Source organism: Melospiza melodia, unplaced genomic scaffold (genome assembly GCF_035770615.1).
Source record: "Melospiza melodia melodia isolate bMelMel2 unplaced genomic scaffold, bMelMel2.pri scaffold_303, whole genome shotgun sequence".
Lineage (NCBI taxonomy): Eukaryota > Metazoa > Chordata > Aves > Passeriformes > Passerellidae > Melospiza > Melospiza melodia.
The window spans coordinates 60,948-85,485 of NW_026948621.1; the positions used below are offsets into that span (position 1 = coordinate 60,948).

The window sequence follows — 24,538 nt, forward strand, 5'->3', positions numbered from 1 at the left end:
AGGTGCCATTCCCAGTGTTGGTCAGGCTGTGCCCTGCTCCAGGTGCTGTTCCTGGTGTTGGTCAGGCTTTGTCCTGCTCCAGGTGCTGTTCCCGATGTTTGAGGGGCTGTGCTGCATTCCAGGTGCCATTCCAAGTGTTTGCCAGGCTGTGCCCCGCTCCAGGTGCTATTCCTGATGCTTGAGGGGCTGTGCAGCATTCCAGGCATTGTTCCTGATGTTTGCCAGGCTGTGCCCCGCTCCAGGTGTTGCTCCTGATGTTTGCCAGGCTGTGCCCCGCTCCAGGTGTTGTTCCTGGTGTTTAAGGGGCTGTGCTGCATTCCAGGTGCCATTCCAAGTGTTTGCCAGGCTGTGCCTCACTCTGGGCAGCATTCCCGGTGTGTGAGGGGCCATGCCCCCCTCCAGGTGCCATTCCAGGCATCGTTCCCGGTGTTTTCTGGGGTCTGGCTCTGGCACGGAACGATCCGGAACCACCGGTACAAAGTTCATCCAAAGGAGCCACGAGGCCCCATTTCAACCCCAGAGAGGCCCCAGTTCAGGCCCAGGTCAGCCCCAGTTCAAGCCCAGGTCAGCCCCAGTTTGGCCCCAGTTCAACCCCAGTACTCTGAACTTAAGGGGTTTAAGGGACAAATATTTGGAATTCAGATTTGGTTTTTTATGGGAATCCTCCCAGTGTGGAGGTTTGGAGGTGCAGAACGCATTGGGAGCCCAAACCATCCCAAATTTTGGGTGTATGCACCTCCTCCACCCCCGCCCCCCCAACCCTGACCCCTTCCCCAAAAAAACTGAAACCACCAAAGGCAGCAAATACCGAAAAAAGCTCCTTTTTAACGCACTTCACAAAAGCAGAACAACGAGGGCCCGTCCCCCAGCCGGGGCCTGGGAAAAGGCTCCAGAATTGGATCGACTTCCCCGAAAAAAAAAAAAAAACAAACAAAACCAAAAAAAAAAAAAGAACAAAAACAAAAAAACCCCCAAAAAATAATAATAATAATCCTATTTAGACCAAGTCGTCGTGGCAACTACGACCCATTAAATAGAGGCCCAGGGGTGACGGGTCACACAGAGCAACGGGGAGGAGGAACAGGGGGATAAAAACCCGGGGGATGAGCCCCGGGGCAGCGCGGCGGGACACGGGGGTTTATCTGTACTGGTAACTCATGCTGTGCTCGTTCCTGCCGTACCCGCCCTGCGACGCCTGGTACGAGCTGGGGGGGCCGCTGTAGTTCTGGGAGCCCGGCGAGTTGTAGTTGGACTGGGACGAGTATCCACCTGTGCAGCACGAGGAGGAGCAGCAAGAGGAAGGATTAGGGCGGCCGTGGGGCTGCAGCGGGGCCCCACACCCACCTGGGCGGCGCTGGGGTGTCAATACTGACCTGCCTTACCTTGGTACGAGGAGCCCCCGCCCCCGGAGCCCCCGTAGCCCCCGTGGGAGCCCGAGTTGTAGGAGCCGCCCCCGGAGTAGTTGTTGCCGCCGCCGCCGCGGCCGCTGTTGCCACTGTAGCCTGGGGACGGGGAAAATGTGGGCATGAGGGCATGGGCAGGGACCCCCAGCACCCTCAGGGGGCTCAGTTTAACTCAGCCAAGCCCCCCAAGAGCCCGGAATTCCAGGGGGATTTGGGTGCAGAGGGATCTGGGGCATTCTGAGCCATGGATTATACCCCAGGAATGTGCCCAGGGCTGGGAACCCACCTCACCTGTCCCCTCTCCCTGTCAGACTCATCTCAGCTCCAACCCCAAATCCTTCTTTTAACCCAAACCTCCCCTTATTCACAGCTCCAGCCCCAAATCTATTTTAGCCCAAACCTTCCCTTATTCACAGCTCCAGCCCCAAATCCCTCCTTTAACCCAAACCTCCCCTTATTCACATCTCCAGCCCCAAATCCCTCTTTTAACCCAAACCTCCCCTTATTCACAGCTCCAGCCTCAAATCCCTTTTAACCCAAATCTCCCCTTATTCACAGCTCCAGCCCCAAATCTCTCTTTTAACCCAAACCTCCCCTTATTCACATCTCCAGCCCCAAATCTATTTTAGCCCAAATCTCCCCTTATTCGCATCTCCAGCCCCAAATCCCTTTTAACCCAAACCTCCCCTTATTCGCATCTCCAGCCCCAAATCCCTTTTAACCCAAACCTCCCCATATTCCCAGCTCCAGCTCCTGGGAAGGGCAGGAAGAACCCCTGGAGCTCCCTCGTGCCTGCCCCAGGCCCAGAGGGGTCACCAGGTCCCCTCCAGCTGCTCCAGAGACAACCCTCAAACGCCTTTAACCCAACTTTGGGCTCAAACCCAACCCCAACCCTCAAACCCCTGCCACCCCCAGCTCCCCTCCTGCACTCACTGTATTTGCTCTCGTAGTTGTAGTCGGAGCCGCCGCCGGGCGAGTTGTACGAGTTGGAGTAGGAGTAGCCGCCCTGGCCGTGGCCGTAGCCCTTCTGCTTGCCCTGCCCGGGGCCGTAGCCGCCGTACTGGCCCTGCCCGTAGGGCTGCTGGCCCTGGTGGGTGCCGTAGCCGGAGCCGTACGAGGCCTTCTGGCCGCCGCCGCCGTGCTGCTGCTTCTTGCCGCCGTGCTTGGGCGGCGCGGGCGCCGTGTAGCCGTCCCCGCCCTGGTAGTAGGAGCCGTAGCCCGAGGAGCCGCCGCCGCCGCCCGAGTTGGAGTGGCCGCCGTTGCTGTAGAACTGGCCTGGACAGAGAGAGGAGGGTCAGGGTCCTGGGGGTGCAGCCCCTCTGCAGGGGACAGGGTCTGTGAGGGTGAGGGTGGTCCGGAGGGGGAGGAGGGTCTGTGAGGATGAGGGTGGTCTGGAGCTGATGGAGACCCCTCAGCTCGCTGAGACTTCACTACAGGGACCCCCTGTAAGTGCAGCAGAACCCCCCGTGTGGATCTGTCCCTGGGGTTCCATTCCCATCCAGACCCCCCATCCGGGCCCATCCCCGTGATTGCAGCAGGATCCATCCCCGTGACTCCAGCAGGATATTTCATCTGGATCCATCCCTGTGATTCCAGCAGGATCCATCCCCGTGACTCCAGCAGGATATTTCATCTGGATCCATCCCTGTGACTCCAGCAGGATATTTCATCTGGATCCATCCCTGTGATTCCAGCAGGATCCATCCCTGTGACTCCAGCAGGATATTTCATCTGGATCCATCCCCGTGATTCCAGCAGGATATTTCATCTGGATCCATCCCTGTGATTCCAGCAGGATCCATCTGGATCCATCCCTGTGATTCCAGCAGGATCCCCCATCTGGACTGATCGATCTCTGTGATTCCAGCAGGACCCATCCTGTGATTCCAGGACTCATCTGGATCCCTCCCTGTGATTCCAGCAGGATCTCCTATCTGGATTGATCCATTTTTGTGATTCCAGCAGGATCCAACCCTGTGACTCCATCTGAATCCATCCCTGTAACTCCAGCAGGATCTCCCATCTGGATCCACCCTGGGCCTCCCTCAACCCTTCCAAGTCACTCCATCCCGGAGTGAGAGATGCTCTGGAATGAAAATCCTGCTCCAGGAATGAGGAACCCACACGACTGCGCTGTTTTATCTTCATGGGATTTGGGCAATTCCATCTGGGATCCAGACCTCATCTGGGTTTGACTTCATCTCTTCAGGGTCCCACAGCCAAACTTTGAGCGGCTCCTTTCCTGCCATTCCATGGAGAACTGGGAGCATCCAAAACCAATCTTATTTTTGAGGAAAAAAAAAAGCCACCGGAATCTAAAACCCCGAGGCATCAGGAGGGATCTGCCAGCAACGAAAAGGGGCAGAATCTGGTTAAAAAGGATCCAAGGAGTGAAATTCCACGTGCTTCACTTCCACAGCTCTGACTGATCCCAGGTGAATCCCAGCTCCATCCCCAAATCCCTTGGCTGCCAAGAGCTTCTGGAGGATTTAAATTCTGGGCTCATTCCGTGATTCTCTTCCAGGTCCCCTTTTCCATGAGAAGTTTTTATTCCTCTTCCACAGAAAATCCCGGATTCACTCTGCAGAAACGAGGCTCTGGAACAAATTTATCTCCAGGGTTGGAACAAAATCTGTCTGTGCTGGATCAGAGTCCCCTTGGGCCATCCCAAACCCCAAAATCCTGGGGTTTGGATCCAGAGCTGAAACTGGAGCTCTCCCACATCAAGAGTCCCGGATTTTCCACTTTATCCCAACATTCCAGGTGTAACTCTGAAGTTTTCATGCTTGACAGAATCAGCTGCGATTTTCCCCAAATCAGAGCTCAGGGACAGAAATGTCCAGCACCACGTGGTGGCTTGGGAAGGGCAGTTTGTCCACCTGGGAGGGACCCTAAGGATAATTTCTGGATCATCCAGGATGGGATCCATCCCCTGGATAAACAGTCAGGACCTCCAACAATGGTTTGTTTTTTCAAAAAAATGGGATAATTATTATTACCAATATTTTAAGGAGCCACTGAACCCTTTTGGACTCAGTTTAAACCTGGAGCTTCCTTCTCCTTCTTTTTTGGTTAAATCAAGGAATTAACCCAAAGATGGGAACCATGGTGCCACCAAATCCAGCAGACAACTCTCAAAGGAATAAAGGACCAAAACGCTCGGAACTTGGTGGATTCCGAGACTCAAGCCACTTCCAAAATTCCCCTCAATTCCTGATTTTGGGGATATCTCATTCTCCAGGTGACTGAAGCACTTTGCTCCAAGAGCCCATTTCCATGGCAACCAAGGACTCCATGGATTTCCCAGAGCATCCAAGACATTCCCCAGTGCCTGGATATTTATTTATTGGATCAGGATGGGGAGCACAGCAACAATTCCCAGAGCCCATTGTGGTTCAGAGGATTTGCTTCAGCACACGGGCAAATCCAAGCATTCCAGCAATCAGGGAATTTCACATCTTTAAAAGGCTGGGCTGGACCAGATCCATGTGGAAAAGTCTTCCCAACACCCAGAGGGGTCTGACCCAATCTCTGGGATTTATTAAAAGGATTGAATTTTCTAAGAAAAAACCCTTGCTGTAAGCCAAGACAGAACTGATGAAAACGCTTTGGTTTCCACAAAAACCAAGAACTATTAAAATAAAAAAGCTTCCCCTCCCTTGAGGCATTTCCTGGGAGATTTGAGTCCCCTCACGACGGCACCTGTTGGGATTTTGGGTGGAAAAAGGCACTTACTGTAGCCAGCAGTGGCAGAATTCCCTCCGTAGCCGTAGCTCCCGTACCCAGCGCCTGCAGAGGAGGGGAATGTTGGAATAAACAGAGATCCCAAGGGTGAAATGTCCTGAATTTGAGGGACAATTCCCCCGTGGAGGGCCCCAGGAAATCCAACTGACATGGACACAACGCCAGAGGGGGATTTGTCTCCTCACAGGAATTTGGGGGCTCTGGAACACCCAGGACATAACACCAGAGGGGAATCTGTTCCCTGACAGGGATTTGGGGGGCTCTGGAATATCCAGGACACAACACCAGAGGGGCATTTGTTCCCACATGGGGATTTGGGGGGCTCTGGAATGTATAGAACACAACACCAGAGGGGGATTTGTTCCCACATGGGGATTTGGGGGGCTCTGGAATGTATAGAACACAACACCAGAGGCGGATTTGTTCCCTGACAGGGATCTGGGGGGCTCTGGAACATTCAGGACCCACAGCCACAACACCAGAGGAGCAGGGGGTGTCATTCCCCCATGGAGAGTTCTGGAACCCGCAGGTGCCACGGGTGTGATGCCCAGGGGTGGGTGTGACCCCAGGGGTGGGTGTGATGCCCCCCGGGGTGCTGCTGGCCCTCACCTGTGTTCATGTAGCCGCCGTGGTTGCCCCCGAAGCCGCCCCGGCCTCGGCCCCGGCCCCGCATGTTTCCGCCCCGGCCGCGGCCCCGCATGTTGGGGGGCGGGGGGGCCTCGTTGTGCATGGGGCCCCCTCCCATCCCAAATCCTGGGTTGTGCTGCTGTGGGGACAAGGAGGGGGGGACACAGGTGTCACTTGGAGGAGCTGGGGTGAGGGATTCCCCAAAAACCTCCCAAAACTGAGCCCCAGGATGGCGCTCCCCCCCAAAACAAGAGCCACCGAGGTGGACCCCAAATTCAGGCACCTCCAAACCCAGAGGGGTTTTGGGCTTCCAAACCATTTGTTCTGCTCCCAGGAAAGGATCCAACCCCAGAGCCAATGGCTGGTGGGTTACACCCCAGGTTTTTTCCCATTCCAGACCAGTTCCCATTGGTCTTTTCCGATTTCAGACCAGTTCCCATCAGTCTTTTCCTGTTTTAGACCAGTCCTGATCTGTATTTTCTGATCTTAGCCTGGTTCCCATCAGTCTTTTCCCACTCCACACCAGTTCCCACCACTCTTTCCCCGCTGCAGAGCAGTGGGATTGGGGATTTCACTCACTTTGACTGGGAATTTGGGGCCGCCCCTGGCTGGAACGGGGGCTCTTTTTTTCTTGTTCTGCTCGATGGCAACGGGAGCATCTGGGAACAGCTTCTCCAGGGCAGCCAGGGCTGCGTAGGCTTTGGCCACCTTCTTGTTTGAGCCAGCACCTTGGAACTTCTGCCCGTCCACCTCCACCTTGGAAAGGGATGGAACCACACATTGAAGTGGGAAAGGGCAGGAAAAGACTGGAGACCTACAGGGAATCCCAGAGCTGCAAGTGTCACAGGCTGTCCCTGCCCATTAACGAGCTGTAAAAGGTTTCTCCCAAGCCAAACCTCTTGGATTTGAGGATTTAAACTCTTGGGAAGGGGATGAGGTGCCTTTCCAAGCTCCTCTCCCACCCAAGAGCTCTGGATGGAGCCGCTGGGGAGGGCAGGGGGCCCTGTGGTGTCCCCTCACCTCCATGACAAAGCGCTTGTCGTGGCTGCCGCCCGTCTCTGAGATCAGCTCGTACTTGAGCCCGCGCCGCTTCTCGTTCAGCTCCATCACCGGGTTCTTGCCGTGCTTTGTCAGGATTGGTCCCTGCTGCTTCACGTTCTGCGGGTGGACAAGGGCTGGCTGAGCCCCAAAGTGTCCCCAGCACACACAGAATTGCTCCCCAGCTTTTTTGGGAAGGACACCAAGGATCCACTCCCGCCTCCTGCTTTCACCAGGAGTGATGCAAACCCACCCCAAACCAGCACCAGCACGGCTGCCACGGTGCCACGTGTCCCCTACCCACCTCAGGGGTCTGATCCGAGGGGGGCGAGGCTGCCGTGGGCGTTGACACCGTTTCCACCACGGGCGGAGGAGCCACCACCACCGGCTTGGTCTCCGTCTCCTCCGCCGACTCGTCGCCCTTGCTGGAGTCCTTGCCCTCCACCCCGGTGGGCAAACCCATGTCCTGCAGCACCTGGGGGGCAGCAGGGAGGTCAGCAAAGCTGCTCCAGGCCTTTTATTGACTCTCTGTAATGCTCAGCATTCCCAAATCCTGCGGGCACTCCAGGGGACACTTGAGGATGGCAGCTCCTGGTGCTGCTCCCATCCCACCCTGGAGGTTCTGGTAGTTTTCCCATTCCCATTCCCATTCCCATTCCCATTCCCATCCCATCCCATTCCATTCCCATTCCTATTTCCATTTCCATTCTCATTCCCATCCCCACTCCTATTCCGATTCCCATTCCCACTCTCCTTCTCATTCCCATCCCCACTCCCACTCCCATCCCCATCCCCATCCCCATCCCCATTCCCATTCCCATTCCCACTCCCATCCCCATCCCATCCCATTCCACTCCACTCCCACTCTCATTCCCACTCCCATTCCCATCCCATCCCATCCCATCCCATCCCATCCCATCCCATCCCATCCCATCCCATCCCATCCCATCCCATCCCATCCCATCCCCATCCCATCCCATCCCCATTCCATTCCCATCCCCATTCCCATCCCCATTCCCATCCCCATCCCCATTCCCATTCCCACCCCATTTCCATCACACTGCCACCCCCACTCCCGTTCCCAGCCCACCTTCACAGCCACGTGCAGCTTGGCCGTTTTCTTGGAGGGCCCCGAGGCCTCGAAGGTGCTGCCGTCGATCTCCACGGACATGGTGAAGATGGGCGCGTGCACGGGGCCGGTCTGGGACACCAGCTTGTACTGGAGCCCTGGTTTGAGCTGGTTCAGCTTCATCAGCGCGTTCATGGCCTGGGGAGGCTCCAGCTTCTCCTCTGCAGGGGCAAAGCCAACACCGAGCGTTTGCGGCTGTTTGGCGGCTCCTTCCAAGAAGCAAAGCTGATTCCAGGCCAGTATTTTCCAGTTTGGGGCCAGCTCTAATTGGTATTTTTCAGTTTCAGGCCAGCCCTGATGGGCATTTGCTAATTCCAGACCAGTTTCCATGGGTCTGTTCCCATTGCAGACCAGCTCCCACCAGTATTTTCCAATTGCAAATCAGTTCTGACCAGTCTTTTTCCATTTTGGACCAGGCCCAACCAGTATTTTCTGAACTCAGACCACTTCCAACTGGTCTTTTCTCTTTTTAGACCAGTTCCCACTGGTCTTTTCTCATTCCAGACCTCTTCCCATTGACCCTTCCCAATTCCAGACCAGTCCCCATTGATCTTTTCCAATTCCAGACCAGTTCTCACTGGTCTTTTCTCATTCCAGACCTCTTCCCATTGACCCTTCCCAATTCCAGACCAGTCCCCATTGATCTTTTCCAATCCCAGACCAGTTCTCACTGGTCTTTTCCTATTTCAGACCAGTTCCCATCAGTCTTTTCCACCTCCCAGACCAATCCTGACCTTTTCTTCCCTGGTTTCAATTCTGCCCAGCACAAATCTCCACTTTTAAGTTATTTTATCCATCCCCACACCCTGTACCCCCAATCTACAGCCCCCCAAGCCACCAGCCCTGCACTGAGCACCCCCAGTTCCCACTCCAGTTCCCCTCAGGCCGTACCTACCTCTCGTTAACTCAATACCTTTTTTCTGAATCTTCTTTTTCTTTTTGCTGGGGGATTTCTCCTCCCCGTCCTCCTCCATCGGCCGCTTCATAGGGGTGACGGCATATGTGGTGCTGGGCGGGATCTGAACTGCAGAACGAGCACAACACTCCCTAAATCCCCTGTTCTCCACCCAAATCCTCGGGTTGGAGTGCAGGGTTGCTCCCTCCCAGTACGTACCAGTATAATCGACTGGGTTCTCGTTCTTTGGTTTCTTGGGCATTTTGGAGGGCAGGGGATCCATGCCCAGGACCTTGTGGAGCTGGCCGAAGGCGGCGAGCCGCAGGGCGTGCTGGGGACAGGAGTGGGGGTCAGCGGGAGCTGCCAGAGACCCCCTGCTCACAGCAGCCCCCCACAGCCCCCCTGCACCAATCCACATCCTCAAAGGGGCTCTCCAGATTGAGTCTTTTGGGGACTGTCGCCCAAAAAAGGGCCTTGGGACAATTCGCTGCTCAACACCTGATTCTTTGCTCTGGGTGGCCAAACTATGGGGCCCACAGGGGTGGCCTGGTGGAGTGACCGTGGCACCGAGTGACCACAGCACCGAGTGACCACAGCACCGAGTGACCACAGCAGCGTGTGGCCATGGTGCTGAGTGACCACGGCGCCGAGTGACCACGGTGCTGAGTGACCACGGTGCTGAGTGACCACGATGCCAAGTGACCACGGGTCTAATCTATGGTGGCCGAGGGAGCTGGGAGCAGAGCGAGCCGGGGATTGGGAAGGGCCGGATGGAGGTCACACTATACCTGAGCACTCTGTGTGATATCTTCCCTTTGTTGTCTGTCTAGATGCCCAATAGCATCAGTGGCTTCTTTTTCACAAGGGTCATAAATACCAGAACCATCTGAAGGCAGGAAACAAGGAAGATATGCAGAGAATTATCCCGGGTCTCTACCCTAAATTCCCTGGGGCAGCTCCCGAGGCGCGGCTCGCCGGGGTTTCTGTGGGACCGGCCTCCCGGGAGCCAAACTCTGGCGCCTCTCCCTACGGGGCAGGGCCGGGAATCTCCGCGTGCCCGTGGGGACGGAGGGGCTCCCGACCGCTGGCACCCCCCGCGCTCCTCCCGGCCGGAGCTCACCTGGCCAGAGCTCAGAGCTCATCTGGCCGAGCTCACCTGGGCAGAGCTCAGAGCTCACCTGACTGGAGCTCAGAGCTCACCTGGCCGAGCTCACCTGACCGAGCTTAGAGCTCACCTGGGCAGAGCTCAGAGCTCACCTGGCTGGAGCTCAGAGCTCACCTGGCTGAGCTCACCTGGCCGAGCTTAGAGCTCACCTGGGCAGAGCTCAGAGCTCACCTGGCTGGAGCTCAGAGCTCACCTGGCCGAGCTCACCTGGCCGAGCTTAGAGCTCACCTGGGCAGAGCTCAGAGCTCACCTGGCTGGAGCTCAGAGCTCACCTGGCCGAGCTCACCTGGCCGAGCTTAGAGCTCACCTGGGCAGAGCTCACCTGGCTGAGCTCACCAAGCTGGAGCTCACCTGGCTGGAGCTCAGAGCTCACCTGGCTGAGCTTAGAGCTCACCTGGCCAGAGCTCACCTGGCTGAGCTCACCAAGCCGGAGCTCACCTGGCTGGAGCTCAGAGCTCACCTGGCCGAGCTCACCTGGCCGAGCTTAGAGCTCACCTGGGCAGAGCTCAGAGCTCACCTGGCCGAGCTCACATGGGCAGAGCTCACCTGGCCGAGCTCACGTGGGCAGAGCTCACCTGGCATGACGATGCCCGAGGCCAGGCACTCCAGCACGCGGCGCAGCGCCTCGCCCGCGCCCATCGGCCGGTTCGCCGTCCCGATGGATTTCTCACACAGCAGCTCCAGAGGCTGCAAGGCAAGGAGGGAAGTGAGGGCAGGGAGAGGGGAGAGGGAGCCTGGAGAGGGACCTGGAAAGGGATCCCAGGAAATGGAACTCTGGAAATGGGGCCTGGGAGAGGGATCCTAGAGAGGAACCCTCAAAATGAGATCCCAGCAAATGGACCCCAGGAAAAGGGGCCTGGGAGAGGGACCCGGGAAAGGGATCCCAGGAAATGGAACCCTGGGAAAGGGATCCCAGAGAGGGACCCCTGGAAAGGACACCTGGGAGAGGGATCCTGTAGAGGGACCTGGAAAAGGGATCCCGGGAAATGGACCCCTGGAAAAGGGATCTCAGGAAATGGACCCCAGAAAAGGGGGCTCGGCAAAGGGATCCCAGAGAGGAACCCCTAGAAAAGGGATCCCAGGAAATGGACCCTTGGAAAAGGGATCCCAGAAAATGGACCCCAGAAAAGGGGGCTCGGCAAACGGATCCCAGAGAGGAACCCTGGGAAAGGGATCCCAGAGAGGAACCCCTAGGAAAGGGATCCCAGGAAATGGACCCCAGAAAAGGGGGCTCGGCAAACGGATCCCAGAGAGGAACCCTGGGAAAGGGATCCCAGAGAGGAACCCCTAGGAAAGGGATCCCAGGAAATGGACCCTTGGAAAAGGGATCCCAGGAAATGGACCCCTGGAAAAGGGATCCCAGGAAATGGACCCCAGAAAAGGGGGCTTGGCAAAGGGATCCCACAGAGGAACCCCTAGAAAAGGGATCCCAGGAAATGGACCCTTGGAAAAGGGATCCCACAGAGGGACCTGGAAAAGGGATCCCATAGAAGGACCTGGGAAAGGGATCCCAGACAGGGACATGGGACATGGGAAAGGATCCCAGAGAGGGACCCCTGAAAAAGGGATCTCAGGAAATGGACCCCTGGAAAAGGATCCCAGAGAGGGACCCCTGAAAAAGAGATCCCAGGAATGGACCCCTGAAAAAGGGATCTCAGGAAATGGACCCCTGGAAAAGGATCCCAGAGAGGGACCCCTGGAAAAGGGATCCCAGGAATGGACCCCTGGAAAAGGGATCCCAGGAAATGGACCCATGGAAAGGGGGCCTGGGAAAGGGATCCCATAGAGGGACCCTGGCAAAGGGACCCCCTGTAACGGGACTGCAAAGGGGATCCTGGGAGAGGGAGCCCAGGAAACACGTTGGGAAATGGGAGCCCTGCAAAGGGACCCAGGAAAGGACGCCAGGGAAGGGACTCATCTGGGAGCAGCTTCTGGTGCCCAAAGCAGGAGAGGAGCCAGGCTGTGGAAGTCATGAATGGATAAAACATTTGATAACAACGTGATTTGGTAATTAATAAAACAAGCTGATGATGTGATTTGATAAGATAAAGTTGTTTGATAACTGATAGAACCGTTTGTTAATTGATAAAGGAAACTGATGATGGTATTTGAGGACAGCATGGTTTGGTAACTGATATAGTGATTTGATAACTGATAAAACTATTTGATAACTAGACTTGAAAATTAATAAAACATTTTTAAAATAAAGCCATTTGTTACTTAATATTTGATGATAACGTGATTTGAAAATTTATAAAGCAATTTGATAATGATAATGATGTGGTTTGATAACTGATAAAACAATTTGATAGTAACAAGACTTGACAGCTGATAACACTGACAATAATGTGATTTGGTAGCTGATAAAATGTTTTGATAATAATGTGACTCAATAATTGATAAAACAAGTCGATAGTAAGGTGAGTTGATAACTGATAAAGCAATTCAATAACAACCTCAGCTGACAACCGACAAAGCAATTCAGTATCGAGGTAAGCTGATAATTCATTACCAATCTGATAACAACATGAGCTCATAATTAGCTGATAATTGATAAACCCATGTGCACCACAGACATTCGGTTTGTGTCTCTGAGTGCAGAGAAGCCGTCCATCCACAGCAATCCCCAACCTGGGGAAGGGGACGTGCCTGGAACCTCGGGAAAGAGCAGAGCTGCGCTGGGAGAAAGCTGCCACCCCCCAGAAGGGGAAAAGGGAATCAATGAATGAATTACCCATCCTCGGAGCGGGGCCCAGGTGGGAACGCGCGTGCACAGGTCCCGCAGCACCCGGATCACGATGACGCACGACTTCAGCCCGTTGGCCCTGGCCTGGAAGCGGAACCAAACCGGACAGGGGCTCACCGAGCGCCCGCCCGCGCCGCCGACGCTCCCTCCAGGTGCTGCTTTGCCGAGGGAAAACCGGAGCCCGGGCCCGGAGCCGCCACAGCTGAGGCCTGGCCAAAGCCTCAGCCAAGCTCCCAGCCGAGGGGTTGGCCAAGGTCTTAGCCAAGGAGTTGGCCAAGGTGTTAGCCAACCTCCTAGCCAAGGAATTGGCCAAAGCCTCAGCCAAGCTCCTAGCCAAGGGGTTGGCCAAGGAGTTAGCCAAGCTCCTAGCCAAGGGGTTAGCCAAGGAATTGGCCAAAGCCTCAGCCAAGCTCCTAGCCAAGGGGTTGGCCAAGCTCCTAGCCAAGGGGTTGGCCAAGGTCTTAGCCGAGAGGTTGGCCAAGGCCTTAGCCAAGGAGTTGGCCAAGGTCTTAGCCAAGGGGTTGGCCAAGGCCTCAGCCAAAGAGTTGGCCAAGGAGTTGGCCAAGGTCTTAGCTAAGGGCTTAGCGGAAGGGTTGGCCATGGGGTTGGCCAAGGTCTTAGCTAAGGTGTTGGCCAAGGGGCTGGCCAAGGTCTTAACCAAGGTCTTGGCCGAGGGGACGTTCCTCCTCACACAGAGCGGCAGCTCCGCGGCTGCTCCGTACAAAGGCTCCTAAGTCACTGCAGCGCCCACAGTCCGGCACCTCCGAGCGGCCGGCGGCCACTTGGAACTCCAACTCCAACAAGAACACTCAGCCCCTTAAAAGAGTTTTACCAACGCTTCTACTTAAAGATAAATATAAGAACAAAATGCAAACCTGGAACCACTTGGCGTGGCGCAGAGACGCCAAGGCAGCAAGGCATTTCTGCCTGTCCAGAACGTCCGGGGAGTCGGTGACTGAGAGCGTTTCTAGTCGTGGATGGAATAAGAAGACAAGGCACGGTTTGACCAAGGGGCTTCTGTCGGGCCGAGGGGGATGAGGCAGCATCCTAACGGGCAGCTGAGGCTCCCAAAAAATCCTGCAGGGATGCTGGGAGCAGGAGGGAAGGGGCTGCGGCCTCGCCTGGACACTGGGGAAGCTCGACTCCCAGGGAGGGATGGACTGGAATGTGTGCTGGGAGAAGGAGGAGGAAGAGGAGGAGGAGGAGGAGGAGACCGGGCGTGAGGCTCGGTGGAGGGCACAGCAATAAATCCTGGGTGGATGGAGAGGCGGCGGCGAGGCCGGCACGGGGAAATTTGAGGGGGTGAGAGCCCGGCTCCAGCTGGAGCACAGGGAGGGCAGGAGGGAAGGGCCAGGCTGGAGAGGATCCAGGGAACCCTCCGCCCGGAAGGATGGCTGCCCCGGCCCCGGCCCGCGACAGAGAACGTCCTGTTGGTCAAAGGTCCAGCGTCCCTAAAATCGACAAACTAGAAGGCTCGGAGACGAGGTCAGAGATCAACACCAGAGATCAACAATCAAGAGCACAAAGAGGTCCCGGTTTGTGCTGCAGCAAAACTGAGGAAGGGCCTCAAGTCGCCCAAAGTTGCTCGAGATCAGGGTTTTAGATAAGGCTAGTGCGGAGCGGGGGAACCGCCGGCCCTACGGAGCCCATGGGAATTGGAGCGCACAACCAGCAGCTGCTGGATTCTGATTCCAAAGGGAATTTGGAGGAGCTAACTTTATCCAAAACTCTGCATCGCTTTCCGGAATTGTGAACCTGAGGTGCTGCGAGAGCCACGCCAGGAGCCCCGAGCACCCGGTGTTCTGCTGCAACACACACCGGGGAACATCCCGGAACATCCCGGTTCATGGACATGCAACTCCTCGCACAAGAAGCCTTCGAGAGGGGCTTTTGTTTTGGGTTTCTTAAACAAATCTGGTTTCTATTTTCATGTCACTGCACTGACATGGCCGGGGGACAAACCACGAGTAATACAACGAGATGATGAATTAGTGAACTAAAGGCCCAAGTGGAACCAAAAGAAAGGATAAAATAATAATACTCAAAAAAAAAAAAAACCAAACAACCAAAAAAACCCAAAATAGAGCAAAAATCCGGCATGAAAGGTGCTCCTCAGCTTCGGAAGCTCGGCCGGGTAAAGCACACCCGGGATCTCTCAGTGAGGGTGGCACAGTGAAGGAATTTGGTGAGGATCTGGCCACGAGAGCTGCCACGGCTCCGGCTGAAGCTGAAGAGCACTTTCCCGCTCGCTAGCCGCGGGACGCCCCGCGCCGGCCGGCCGTACCTCCGGCCAGCTGCTTCTCCAGCTCCTCCCTGACCACGGGCGACGTCAGGTGGATGGTCAGGCTCAGGGGGGGCTCCTTGGTGTTCTTGATGATGATGGCGGCGTCGCCCACGGACTGGATGATCTCGTACTTGTCCTCGGTGATCGCCTGCGGCGTTGGGGTGGAGATGGGTTGGAGTGAGAGGGGTTCCAAAGTGCCTTCCAACCCAAACCATTCCACGGTTTCATCATCCCAGAGCCCTGGGAATGTTCTGCTGGAGCAGGGAAGGCTCTGGGGAGACCTTGGAGCTCCTTCCAGTGCCTAAAGGGGCTCCAGGAGAGCTGGAGAGGGACACAAGGGATGGAGGGACAGGACAAGAGAATGGCTTCGCTCTGGGAAAAGGGGGGTTTAGATGGGTTTGGGGAAGGAATTCCTGCCTGTGAGGGCAGGAAGGGGCTGGGACAGAATTCCCAGAGAAGCTGTGACTGCCCCTGGGTCCCTGGAAGTGCCCAAGGCCACGCTGGACAGGTTTGGGGCCTGTGGAAGGTGTCCCTGCCCATGAAGAGGATGAGCTCCAAAATCCCTTCCAACCCAAACCATTCCACAATTAACAAGGACAGATTCATTTAACAATCCTAAAGAATGCTACCACAGGCCTCTGGAAACGGCTTTTCCAAGCCAGAGCAGGGGGACCAGAACCATCCCAAAGGGAATTTCCCCGTGAGCTCCACTCACCGCCAGCTGCACTCCCAGGTTATCGGCGACCTTCTCCAGGAGCTTGGCCGTGGGTTTGTCTTTGCACAGCAGCACCAGCTCCAGGTCCAGGTCCCCCTTCAGCAGGAGGCCCTTGGCCACCAGCCCCACGCGCATCACGCCCCGCAGGGTCCTCGTCAGCTGCTCCGTGGCCTTCTGATCCCTGGGAAAGCACGGGAGAGGGTCACGAGGGTGGGATTCACCGCCTGGTGATGCCCCATCCAACTGGAAGAACAGATCCCTGAGGATCAACCTGGAGCCTTGGTTAATTCCCCAGCCAGGGAAGACACCTTCTCCATGAGCACGATGGGGTTTTTAGGGAGCTAAGTGAATTTTAGGGAGCCCCATCCAACTGGAAGAATGGATCCGTGAGGATCAACCTGGAGCACTCCCCTCAACCCTGCCTTGGTTAATTCCCCAGCCAGGTAAGACAACTTTTCAGCAGCACAAGAGGGTTTTCAGGGAGCTAAGCGAATTTTAGGGAGCCTCATCCAACTGGAAGAATGAATCCATGAGGATCAACCTCGAGCACTCCCCTCATCCCTGCCTTGGTTAATTCCCCTCAAGTCCCCAGCCAGGGAAGACAACTTTTCCACCAATTTTTCCAAGCAGGTTTTTAGGGGGCTAAGCGAATTTTAGGGCTCTAAAGCAGGACAATCCCACCAGCAGCCCCACTGCTCACCCTCCTTCCTTGCTCTCCTCCTCGGCCGCCGTCTCCATGGACTCGCTCTCCGGCTGCTCGCCGCTGACCTTCTCCTGCTCGTCGATCCAGTCGGAGACGGCTTTGAGCGCCCGCTCCGTGTGGGACACCATGTTCTGCACGGCCTCCAGCTCCTCCTGCGTGGGGTACACGGCCGAGTGCTTGGCCATCACGTGCCGGTCGTCGTTCACAAAGATCCGCATCGGGCGCTGCGAGGGCAGGAATGTTTGGGAATGGCTGGGATTATTTAGGGAAGTGCCAGGACACGGATGTTCACCCCACGCCCGGGAATGCACCCGTCCCTTACCATTTTTGTTTTCTGCTGCCCGCCTGAAGGTTTCTGAGGGGTTTATTTGGATTTTTCTGGCGAGCGGAGCGTCGCGGCAGCGCGGCGTTGCGGGATCTGAAACGACGGAGAGCGGGTGAGCCGGGGCAGCCAGAGCAGCCTGGGGCACACGCTGGAGCTGGAAGCACAACAGCAATTAGACAGATCCCAACTCGTTAGCCAGAGCCCAGCGCTCTGCTCCTTATACCCCCGAGAGCTGCAGGCTGACAATGGAGGAGCACTGAGCATTAATCCTTATTCCCGTTCATTCCCAGGAGGTTTTCCCATGGAATGGGACTTTACCAAAGCTCTCATCTCCAAAGCAGACAGAGCTCCCCTCTCCACACTGGAGCAGCTGCCCTGGGAAACCCAGGTGGGAACCCAGCGCTCAGAAGTCCTAGAATTCAACAGATTCAGCCCAAGTGACACCAAATTCCTGCCTTTTTGTGGAAACCGCCCCCAGCTGGGGCAGAGGAGCCTTTTGTTCCAATTCCTTTTTGTTCAAATTTGTTCCAAGCTCACCCACAGCTGGGGCTCACAATTTTAGGATAAAAACCAGGAAATCTCATTCCTTCCAGCCGCTGTACGGACACACAATTCCATCCAAGGAAACCCCCCCGATTCCAATCCTGCCAGTTCATTCACAGGATGGCTTAATAGCGCCATAAATCTGTATTAAATTGTAATTAAGCCCCGACCAGGCGCCGGCTGAGCCGGGAGAATCATTCCCAAGGAGCCACATGGCATCTCCTGGTGCTTTCTGCTCTGGGCTGGGCCCTGCAGGCCCCGTTATTTTCCTTAGAATTCCCTCAGTTTCCTTCAGGCTGGATAAGGAAAGGGTTGAAATCCCCCCGGTTGTTCCTACAATCAGAATCACAGCTTTGTCCCTGTTATCCCTCTTCTGAGATTTTTGGAGGGAGAAATCTGGGAGCTGATGCTGCAGCACCACCAGACCTGTGTCTCTTGAGGAGAAGAACCACAGATTCAGTTAAACCAGGAACCAAATCCTGACAGAAACAATCCCTGCCCTTGGAAACGGGACAAACTCTGGAATATCACCTGGTTTCGGCCTCACTCCCTCCTCCACTCCACCCCCGGCAGGAATCCACCAAACTTCCCGCGCTCCCAAGGGAAGGAGTGACTCTCCCGAAGGCGTTTTTGGGAGGACGGAGGGAAAAACAACCAAAGGACGTAAAAGGCTGGAATTTCTGCCCTGAACGTGGGAAAGCGCGACCCAGGCGAAGCCACGCTCGGGCTCAAGGCCGCGCTTTAAGAACGAATTGGTCGCTTTTATCTGAGTTCTGGCACCTGCCCGGGATGGATGAGGAACAGCACGACCCTCCAGAGCAGCGCAGGAGCCCCGGGAGCGCGGATCCCAGCGGGAATCCCGGAATGAGGGGGGCACAAAGCCCTCGGTCCCCGCGGAGGGAAGGGGGTGCTGGATCTCTGTGCCCCTAAACCCTCCAGAAACGGAGCGGCCGCGGGTAACGGGGCTGGCTGGAGCAGCGGGAGCCGTGAGGGAGCAGGGACAGGGGCCCAGAAAAGCTGAGCAGAGGAGGAGAATGAGAATCCTGGTCCTGAGCGGGGAGAAGGGCTAAAATCCCCCCAAAGGGATGATCCCACTGCAATTCCCGGCCTGGGATGAGGTGCGATGGGGAGGGAAGGGGGGTTTAAGCCCCTCCAAGGGGGTGATCCCACCTCCTCCATGGTGCCCCCCTGAACATCCCACCAGGGCCGTCTGAGGGGGTCGGGAAAGGACCGGCCCGGCCCCCCTCAGACCCCCCATGCCCGTCCCCACTCCAGGGCAGGGCCGCGGGGCAGAAAGGAGGAGGGGGCGCGGGGCCCGGGGGTGAGGAGGGGGCGCGGGGGGTGAGGAGGGGGCGCGGGGGCCGCTCGGCGCTGCCGCCATTTGCAAACGCGGCGCGAACAAAGCGGCGCCGGCCAGAAACGAGCGGAGTCCGGGGCAGCCCCGTGCGACACCCGCGTTCCCCGGGCGGCGGCTCGATCCTCCCCCCCGTCCCTCGGGCCGCTGCTGAGGGGGGTCCGTGAGGGGGCCCGGCCACCCCCCCCACCCTCCCCTCACTCACCGCCGCCATTTTGTCTGCACACAATGGGCAGGGCGGGAGGGAGGGGACACGGGGGGGGCCGGGTCACCACGTCCCGCCGCCCCCCCCCCGCCTCACCGCCCCCCCACACACCTCACACCGGCTCCTCCCGCCCCAGCACCGCCTCGGCCCGGCCCGGCTCGGCCCGGCCGGCTCGGCGCGGCTTCCCCCCCGCGCGGCGTGGGCACGGCTCCTACCGGGGCTCTGCCGGCGGTGCCTCGCGGGGGCGGCCCGGCCCGGCCCGGCCGGCGGGGCCCGGGAAGGGCCGGAGCGGGGCCGGAGCGGCCGCGGCGGGGCCGGAGCGGGGCCGGAGCGGGGGCCGGAGCGGCGGCGCCGGGACTGCGGCGGGGGCGGGGCCGCCGCCGGCGGGGGGCGCGCGCGCGCCGGCTGGGGCAGGGCCACGGGGAGCGCGGCCGCCGCGGGCCAATTGGAGGGCGCGGAGGGAGAGTGACGGACAGCGGGAAGAACGAATCGGAGAGGACGGAGGGAGGGTGACGGGCAGGGGGCGGGGAGGACAGGGGGACGGGCCTGGTGGGCGGGGATAAGCGGCACGGGGGGCGGGCGTGGGCCAATGGGGTGGCCCGGCACGAGGTGATGGACAAAGGGAAAGACCAATGGGAGAGGGGGGAGGAAGGGTGGTGCAGGAGGGGCGGGGCCGAGAGCGGTGGCGGGAACGGGCCGGGGGGGCGCGGGCTGAGGGGACGCCGTGAGGGGAGCGATGGCCCGGGAGGATCTCCCTGAGGGGACACGCCCTCACGAGCCCCCGAAGCACCGGAGCCCAGCCAGGGTTCCACCGGGAACATCCTTCTCTGACAAGCAATGTAAAGGTTTGACCTCAAAGTGCCTTTTTTTTGGAGGGGTCAGATGTCAATATCGCCTTTTTACGAGGGCGACAACCTCAAAATCACCTTATTTGGAAGGGGTTGACCTCAAAACCACCTTATTTGGAGGGGGTCTGCCCTCAAAACCACCTTTTCTGAAGGGGTTTGACCTCAAAAATGCAGATTTTTCAGTGACTTGACCTCAAAACCATTGAATTTTTGAGGGGAACCACCTCATAGATGCCTTTTTGGAGGCATTTGACCACACAAACACCTTCTGCTTTTGATGACCAGGGAAAACAACATTAAATAGGTGTCTGAACAAACACTTTGCTCTTTAAAATCCCCTCTTGGAGACCCTGTGGCTCAGGGATTGTTGGAAAATTACTCAGATTCAGCCCAAACTCCCCAAAACCAGTGACCCCCCCCCACTCTGAAATCAGCTGAACAAATGCTGAAATGGCCATTTTGTGGTGAAAAGTGGCAGAATTGGGTTCAGCCCTGAGGCGTTAGAGCCCTGTGATACCACACAACACAACGAGCTCCAAACAGGCACTTTTTTATTGTTGGTCGCGACACTGACGGAACAGCGCAGAGACTCCGGAGTGTCACAGCACCCTTAATGCCTCAAAAACACGTGAAAAAGGAGCATTTTCCTGTAAAACATCAGCCCTGCAGGTTTAGCATTGTTTAGGATTTTAGGGTTGTTTTCTTTGCCCGCAGAACAATCAGGTTTGTAGGGACAGAAGCCACATTTCTAGACAGGGGGGTAAAAAGCGCCATTATTCCTAAATTCCATCATTTAACGCCTTGAACACGGAGCTTTGCCTGCAAGCAGGAACCCAGCCTTGGAGTGAAGCTTTTCTGGACACCAAATTCCCCCAGACAGCTGCCCTCGCTCTGAGTTTTCCAAAGAGACTTCAGAAATATTCCTGTGAATTTCCTAATTTACAGGAATATTTCCCTTACTGCTCCCCATCACCTCTAAAAAGCCACTTGGGTTTATTGGGAATAAAAATCCTTAATTCTCCTCAAATCCTGTGCTGCTGGGAGGCAGCCGAGCCAGCCTGGCTTCCCCACAAACACATTTTTCCAAATTTCTTCTCTCTTTCGCCACTTTTCCTTCCACCCTTCCAAATTCCTGCTGGTTTTTGCCTTTTTGAGCAAATAAACCCAGTTCCTGCCACTCCTCAGCTGCTTCCCACAGGGTTCCCACACCCAAAGGGTCAGGATTTGGGAGGAAAACAGCTGAAAATCGAGGAGTGGGAGAGAATTTGCCCCCAACACGAACATTCTGGGCAGAAACAAAACCAAATCCACCCTGAAACCTGCACAGGGAGGGAAAAAAAAACCAAATTAATCCAGAATGAGCATCAGGAGCTGCAGGACACGTGCTGGAATGGCTGTAAGTGGAACAAGGTCTGGTGATTATTCCCTGAATTATTCCCACTCATCCCAAACAGGGAGGATTTGCTTCTTTTTAGCTTCATTTGATCGTTTCTGTTGAGCTTTACTGTTACATTTTTAGCTTTGTTTTTACCTTTCCCTTCATTGTTCTGCCATTCCCTTCACCTTTCTAGTTTTACATTTTCCTTCATTGTTTTTTGGCTTCCATTTTCCCTTCCACTCCTCTGTCCCCTGATCAGCTGCACTAAAAAACGAGGGGGAAAAGGGAAAATTTGGGGAATTTTAAAAAGAAAAATTAGAGAAATTACAGACAGGGAAGCTCTGCCCGGTGGCGTCACAGAAACTAAAACGTGCCCCCAAAAATTCACTGGAAAAGCTCCAAATAACCATAACTGAAAACATCCTGGAAAAGCAAAATATACAAAAGCCCCCAAAGGATTGGATAATTCCATAGAAACGTCCCCTGGATGATACAAAACCCAAAGGTGGCGGGGAATTGGGATAAAAGGAAGCCAAAGGGATCCCTCAGCAGCAACTCCTGGAGCCAGGTGAGCACTGGAGGGGGGGGAATTGTCCCCCAAAGCCTCAGAGCACTTCTAAAAGTCCTTTTCAGAACAAATAAGCCCTAAAAAAGCCCAATTGCTGGTGGTGGCAGCGCTGGGTCTGAGGGTTAATTCTATTACACTTTGGGTCAGTGTTAATTACATTTTAGAGCTAATTGACCCCTTTTCCACGCACACAAAAAAAACCCCTTTTTCCCCCCTCCTGGCTGGAGGCAGGTGTTGGATGCCCCCGGGATTGCCAAAATCACCTGGAATGACACCAAAACCCCCCCCCGGGTCCATCCACAGCCCCTCCCCACGCCCTGGGTGGGTGTCCCAAACCCCAAATCCCCCTATGCAGGTGAAGCCTTTGGGGAGCTGGGGAGGGGGTTTGCCCTAAAATGACAAATTTGGGGGGACCAGGTGCACATTTCGGGGAGGAACCTGTGGGAGCTGCAGCTCCTCAAGAGGTGCAAGAGCTGGACAGAGCCTCAAGCCCCAAACTGTGCCCACGGCCCCCTCGTTCCCCTCCACCTTCACCCCTTGCACTGGCTACAGAAGCAACAATTAGCTTATTCCTAAAAGAATTAATTAATTAGGGCCCAGAACGGGGCCCTGGGGTGCCGACAGAGGGCAGCGAGGGATGGGAGGCGATTCCAGCCCGTGCCAGCTCTCCGGGCAGGTATGCACAAACACAATTCAATATTTAGGGGGGCCACAAGGAGAACGCCCCGTGAGGAGCTGCCTGAACCTCCCGGCTCATTCCTGCCCCTCCAGATCTGCGTGGACGCCCCGCGCCGACCCCAGAAGGGTTTACTGGGACCAAACTCACAATTAAACTCGCTCTGGAGTCGCCGAAATTGGGGGATTTTACCCCGGGAGTGGCACTGGCGCCGGGCCCTGCGCCTCGTCGGCGGCGACAAGCTCGTCATCGTTACCAGCGCGAGGGTTTAAGGCCGAGTCATCAAAAATGTGAATTTCACCCGCCCACCCGCGCTGCCAGGGGCGTCCAGGGTCCGCGGAGGCGGGTTCCGCGCGGGACAGGCGGCGCTACGCGTCGGGCTGGCCCTTGTTGGTCTTCTTGAGCAGCTTCCTCAGGTCCTGGGACATGAAGTAGGGCTTTTCCGCTGAGCCGTCGTTGCGCTCCAGGTCTTCCACTGCAAAGAGAAACCCCCGGCCCCGCGGCGGGGGCAGGCCTGGGGTTGGTGTGCTGGAGGCTCCCGGGATCCTCTGACAGCGGTTGCCAGCTTAAACAAAGCCTCTGGGCTCGTACTGAATGGTGGGGTTTTTCCCCTCTCTGACACGGCAAATCTGGGGGTGGCCCGCAGAGGTTGAGGAGGGAGAGGAAATTTGGGTGTTTTGTGTTTTTGAACAGAGCCAAGGGCAGGAGGGAGGCCTTGGCTCTTCCCAGCAGCTCTGGAGCCATTGAAAAGCGATTCCCCTCGTTCCTGACACGCCAACGAGGCTGGAAAATCCCAGCCGTGGAAAAACAACACCCCAAAACCAAACAAAGCCACAAAGCTCCCGGCTCACAACGCCCAGGGGGTGTTTTGAGAGGGATTTGGATCCTTCTGGGATGGACACGGGAGCACCAACACCAGGGCTTTGTCCTGGGAGGGCCCGGCTGGGAGCTGTGGCTGAGGCTGAGCCACAAGAGCTGTTTTTCTTAAATCTTGATAATTTCTGGGCTTTCTGGAGGAGAAATCCTGACTTCCCCCGTGGCTGGAGTGAAAATCTCCAAGTCCCAGCAGCCACCAAGTCCCAGTGACAGCTCCTGCGATGGCTGGGACAGGGGACAGGGACAAGCTGGGCCAAACCAGCAAAGCTCTGCAACCTCGCCCAGAATCCTTCAAAACTCTGTGGTTTGCATAGAGACAGGAGGAGGAAAAGGGTGAGAAAACTGCGAGGAAAGGGGCGAGGAAAGGGCAAAGAAAGTCTCAGTGCTCTCGGCTGAAGCGGACGCAGAGGAAACGCCGCGAGCCCGGTCTGGGGCGGCGGAACCCGCTCGGCCCGTCCCACCCAGCCCTGTCCCTGACCCGCGCTGGGCCCCTCGTGCCAGCCCTCCCTCGGGAGCGGGGATCTCTGCCCCAAAGCCACGGCCATCCCGGGCGCCGCGCTCCCCGCCGGGCACTGCCGGGAGCCCCAGCCAGCCCCGCGCGGGTTCTCTCGGCGCAGGAACGCGGGTTTTTGGGCAGGAAGGCAGATTGGACAGCGCCGAGGGCCCGCCACCCTCGGAGGAGTTCCAGGGGACACCGCGGGAGCCGCTGCTGGGGCCGGGGGGCCGGGAGGGTCCCGCCCAGCCCGGCCTAGCCTTGGCTATCGGCGCTTTTGGAAGGCTCTAGGTGCCCCTTCAGCAGGATCTCGCTCAGCTCGGGGGACATGTAGTAAGGCCTCTCCGGAGATCCATCGTTTCTCTCCAGATCTTCACCTTTTCCAGCCCCGGGAGGAAGCGGCCGTGAAGGGGGGAGAGCGGAAAGCGGTGGAGGAGCCGGGGAGAGACAGGGCGGAGGTGGAGGGCGGAGAGAACGTGTGGCCAGAGACACGGGAGGGGTGGAAAAGGAGGGAAATAGGGAGGAAAAAAAGGGAAATCGAGGTTAGCTGTAGTTAATTCCACCGAGCCCAAAGCACCAAAACAGAGGGAGAGATGCAGGAGCCCACGGACAGGCTGGGGGTCTCTGCTGGAGCAGGCAGGGCAGAGCAGGTGAGAACGCAGGTGAGGAGTCAGGAGAGGAAACAGCAGGAGAAAACCACACAGAGGGACCCCGGGACTGGGAGCAAAGCCCCAAACTGGACACTCTGGGGGCGAGCCTGATGGGAGAGGGGGTTTTTGCTGGTACTCACAGAAGCAGAGGAACAGGGTGTCCACGCACATGC

At 56.9% G+C, this 24,538-nt stretch overlaps 1 protein-coding gene and 1 long non-coding RNA gene across 2 annotated transcripts; both read right to left on the reverse strand.

The window, feature by feature from the left end:
- Nucleotides 1–805: 805 nt before the first annotated feature.
- On the reverse strand, nucleotides 806–18,910 carry LOC134434030 (interleukin enhancer-binding factor 3-like). Its single transcript, XM_063182725.1, has 20 exons — nucleotides 18,877–18,910; nucleotides 16,772–16,867; nucleotides 16,447–16,673; nucleotides 15,747–15,927; nucleotides 15,032–15,179; nucleotides 13,623–13,714; nucleotides 12,736–12,831; nucleotides 10,577–10,688; nucleotides 9,625–9,722; nucleotides 9,056–9,167; nucleotides 8,855–8,965; nucleotides 7,903–8,102; nucleotides 7,117–7,287; nucleotides 6,795–6,932; nucleotides 6,354–6,530; nucleotides 5,757–5,913; nucleotides 5,139–5,192; nucleotides 2,337–2,678; nucleotides 1,374–1,502; nucleotides 806–1,269 (listed from the first exon to the last, which is right to left on the reverse strand). Exons 2-20 carry the CDS (start codon nucleotides 16,772–16,774, stop codon nucleotides 1,139–1,141), a joined length of 2,679 nt encoding a protein of 892 aa, XP_063038795.1. The 5' UTR covers nucleotides 16,775–16,867; nucleotides 18,877–18,910; the 3' UTR covers nucleotides 806–1,138.
- A 1,348-nt stretch (nucleotides 18,911–20,258) lies between these two features.
- On the reverse strand, nucleotides 20,259–24,538 carry LOC134434033 (uncharacterized). The gene is made up of 2 exons (XR_010031794.1): nucleotides 24,506–24,538; nucleotides 20,259–24,092 (listed from the first exon to the last, which is right to left on the reverse strand). It is a non-coding gene; the product is annotated as an uncharacterized LOC134434033 (long non-coding RNA).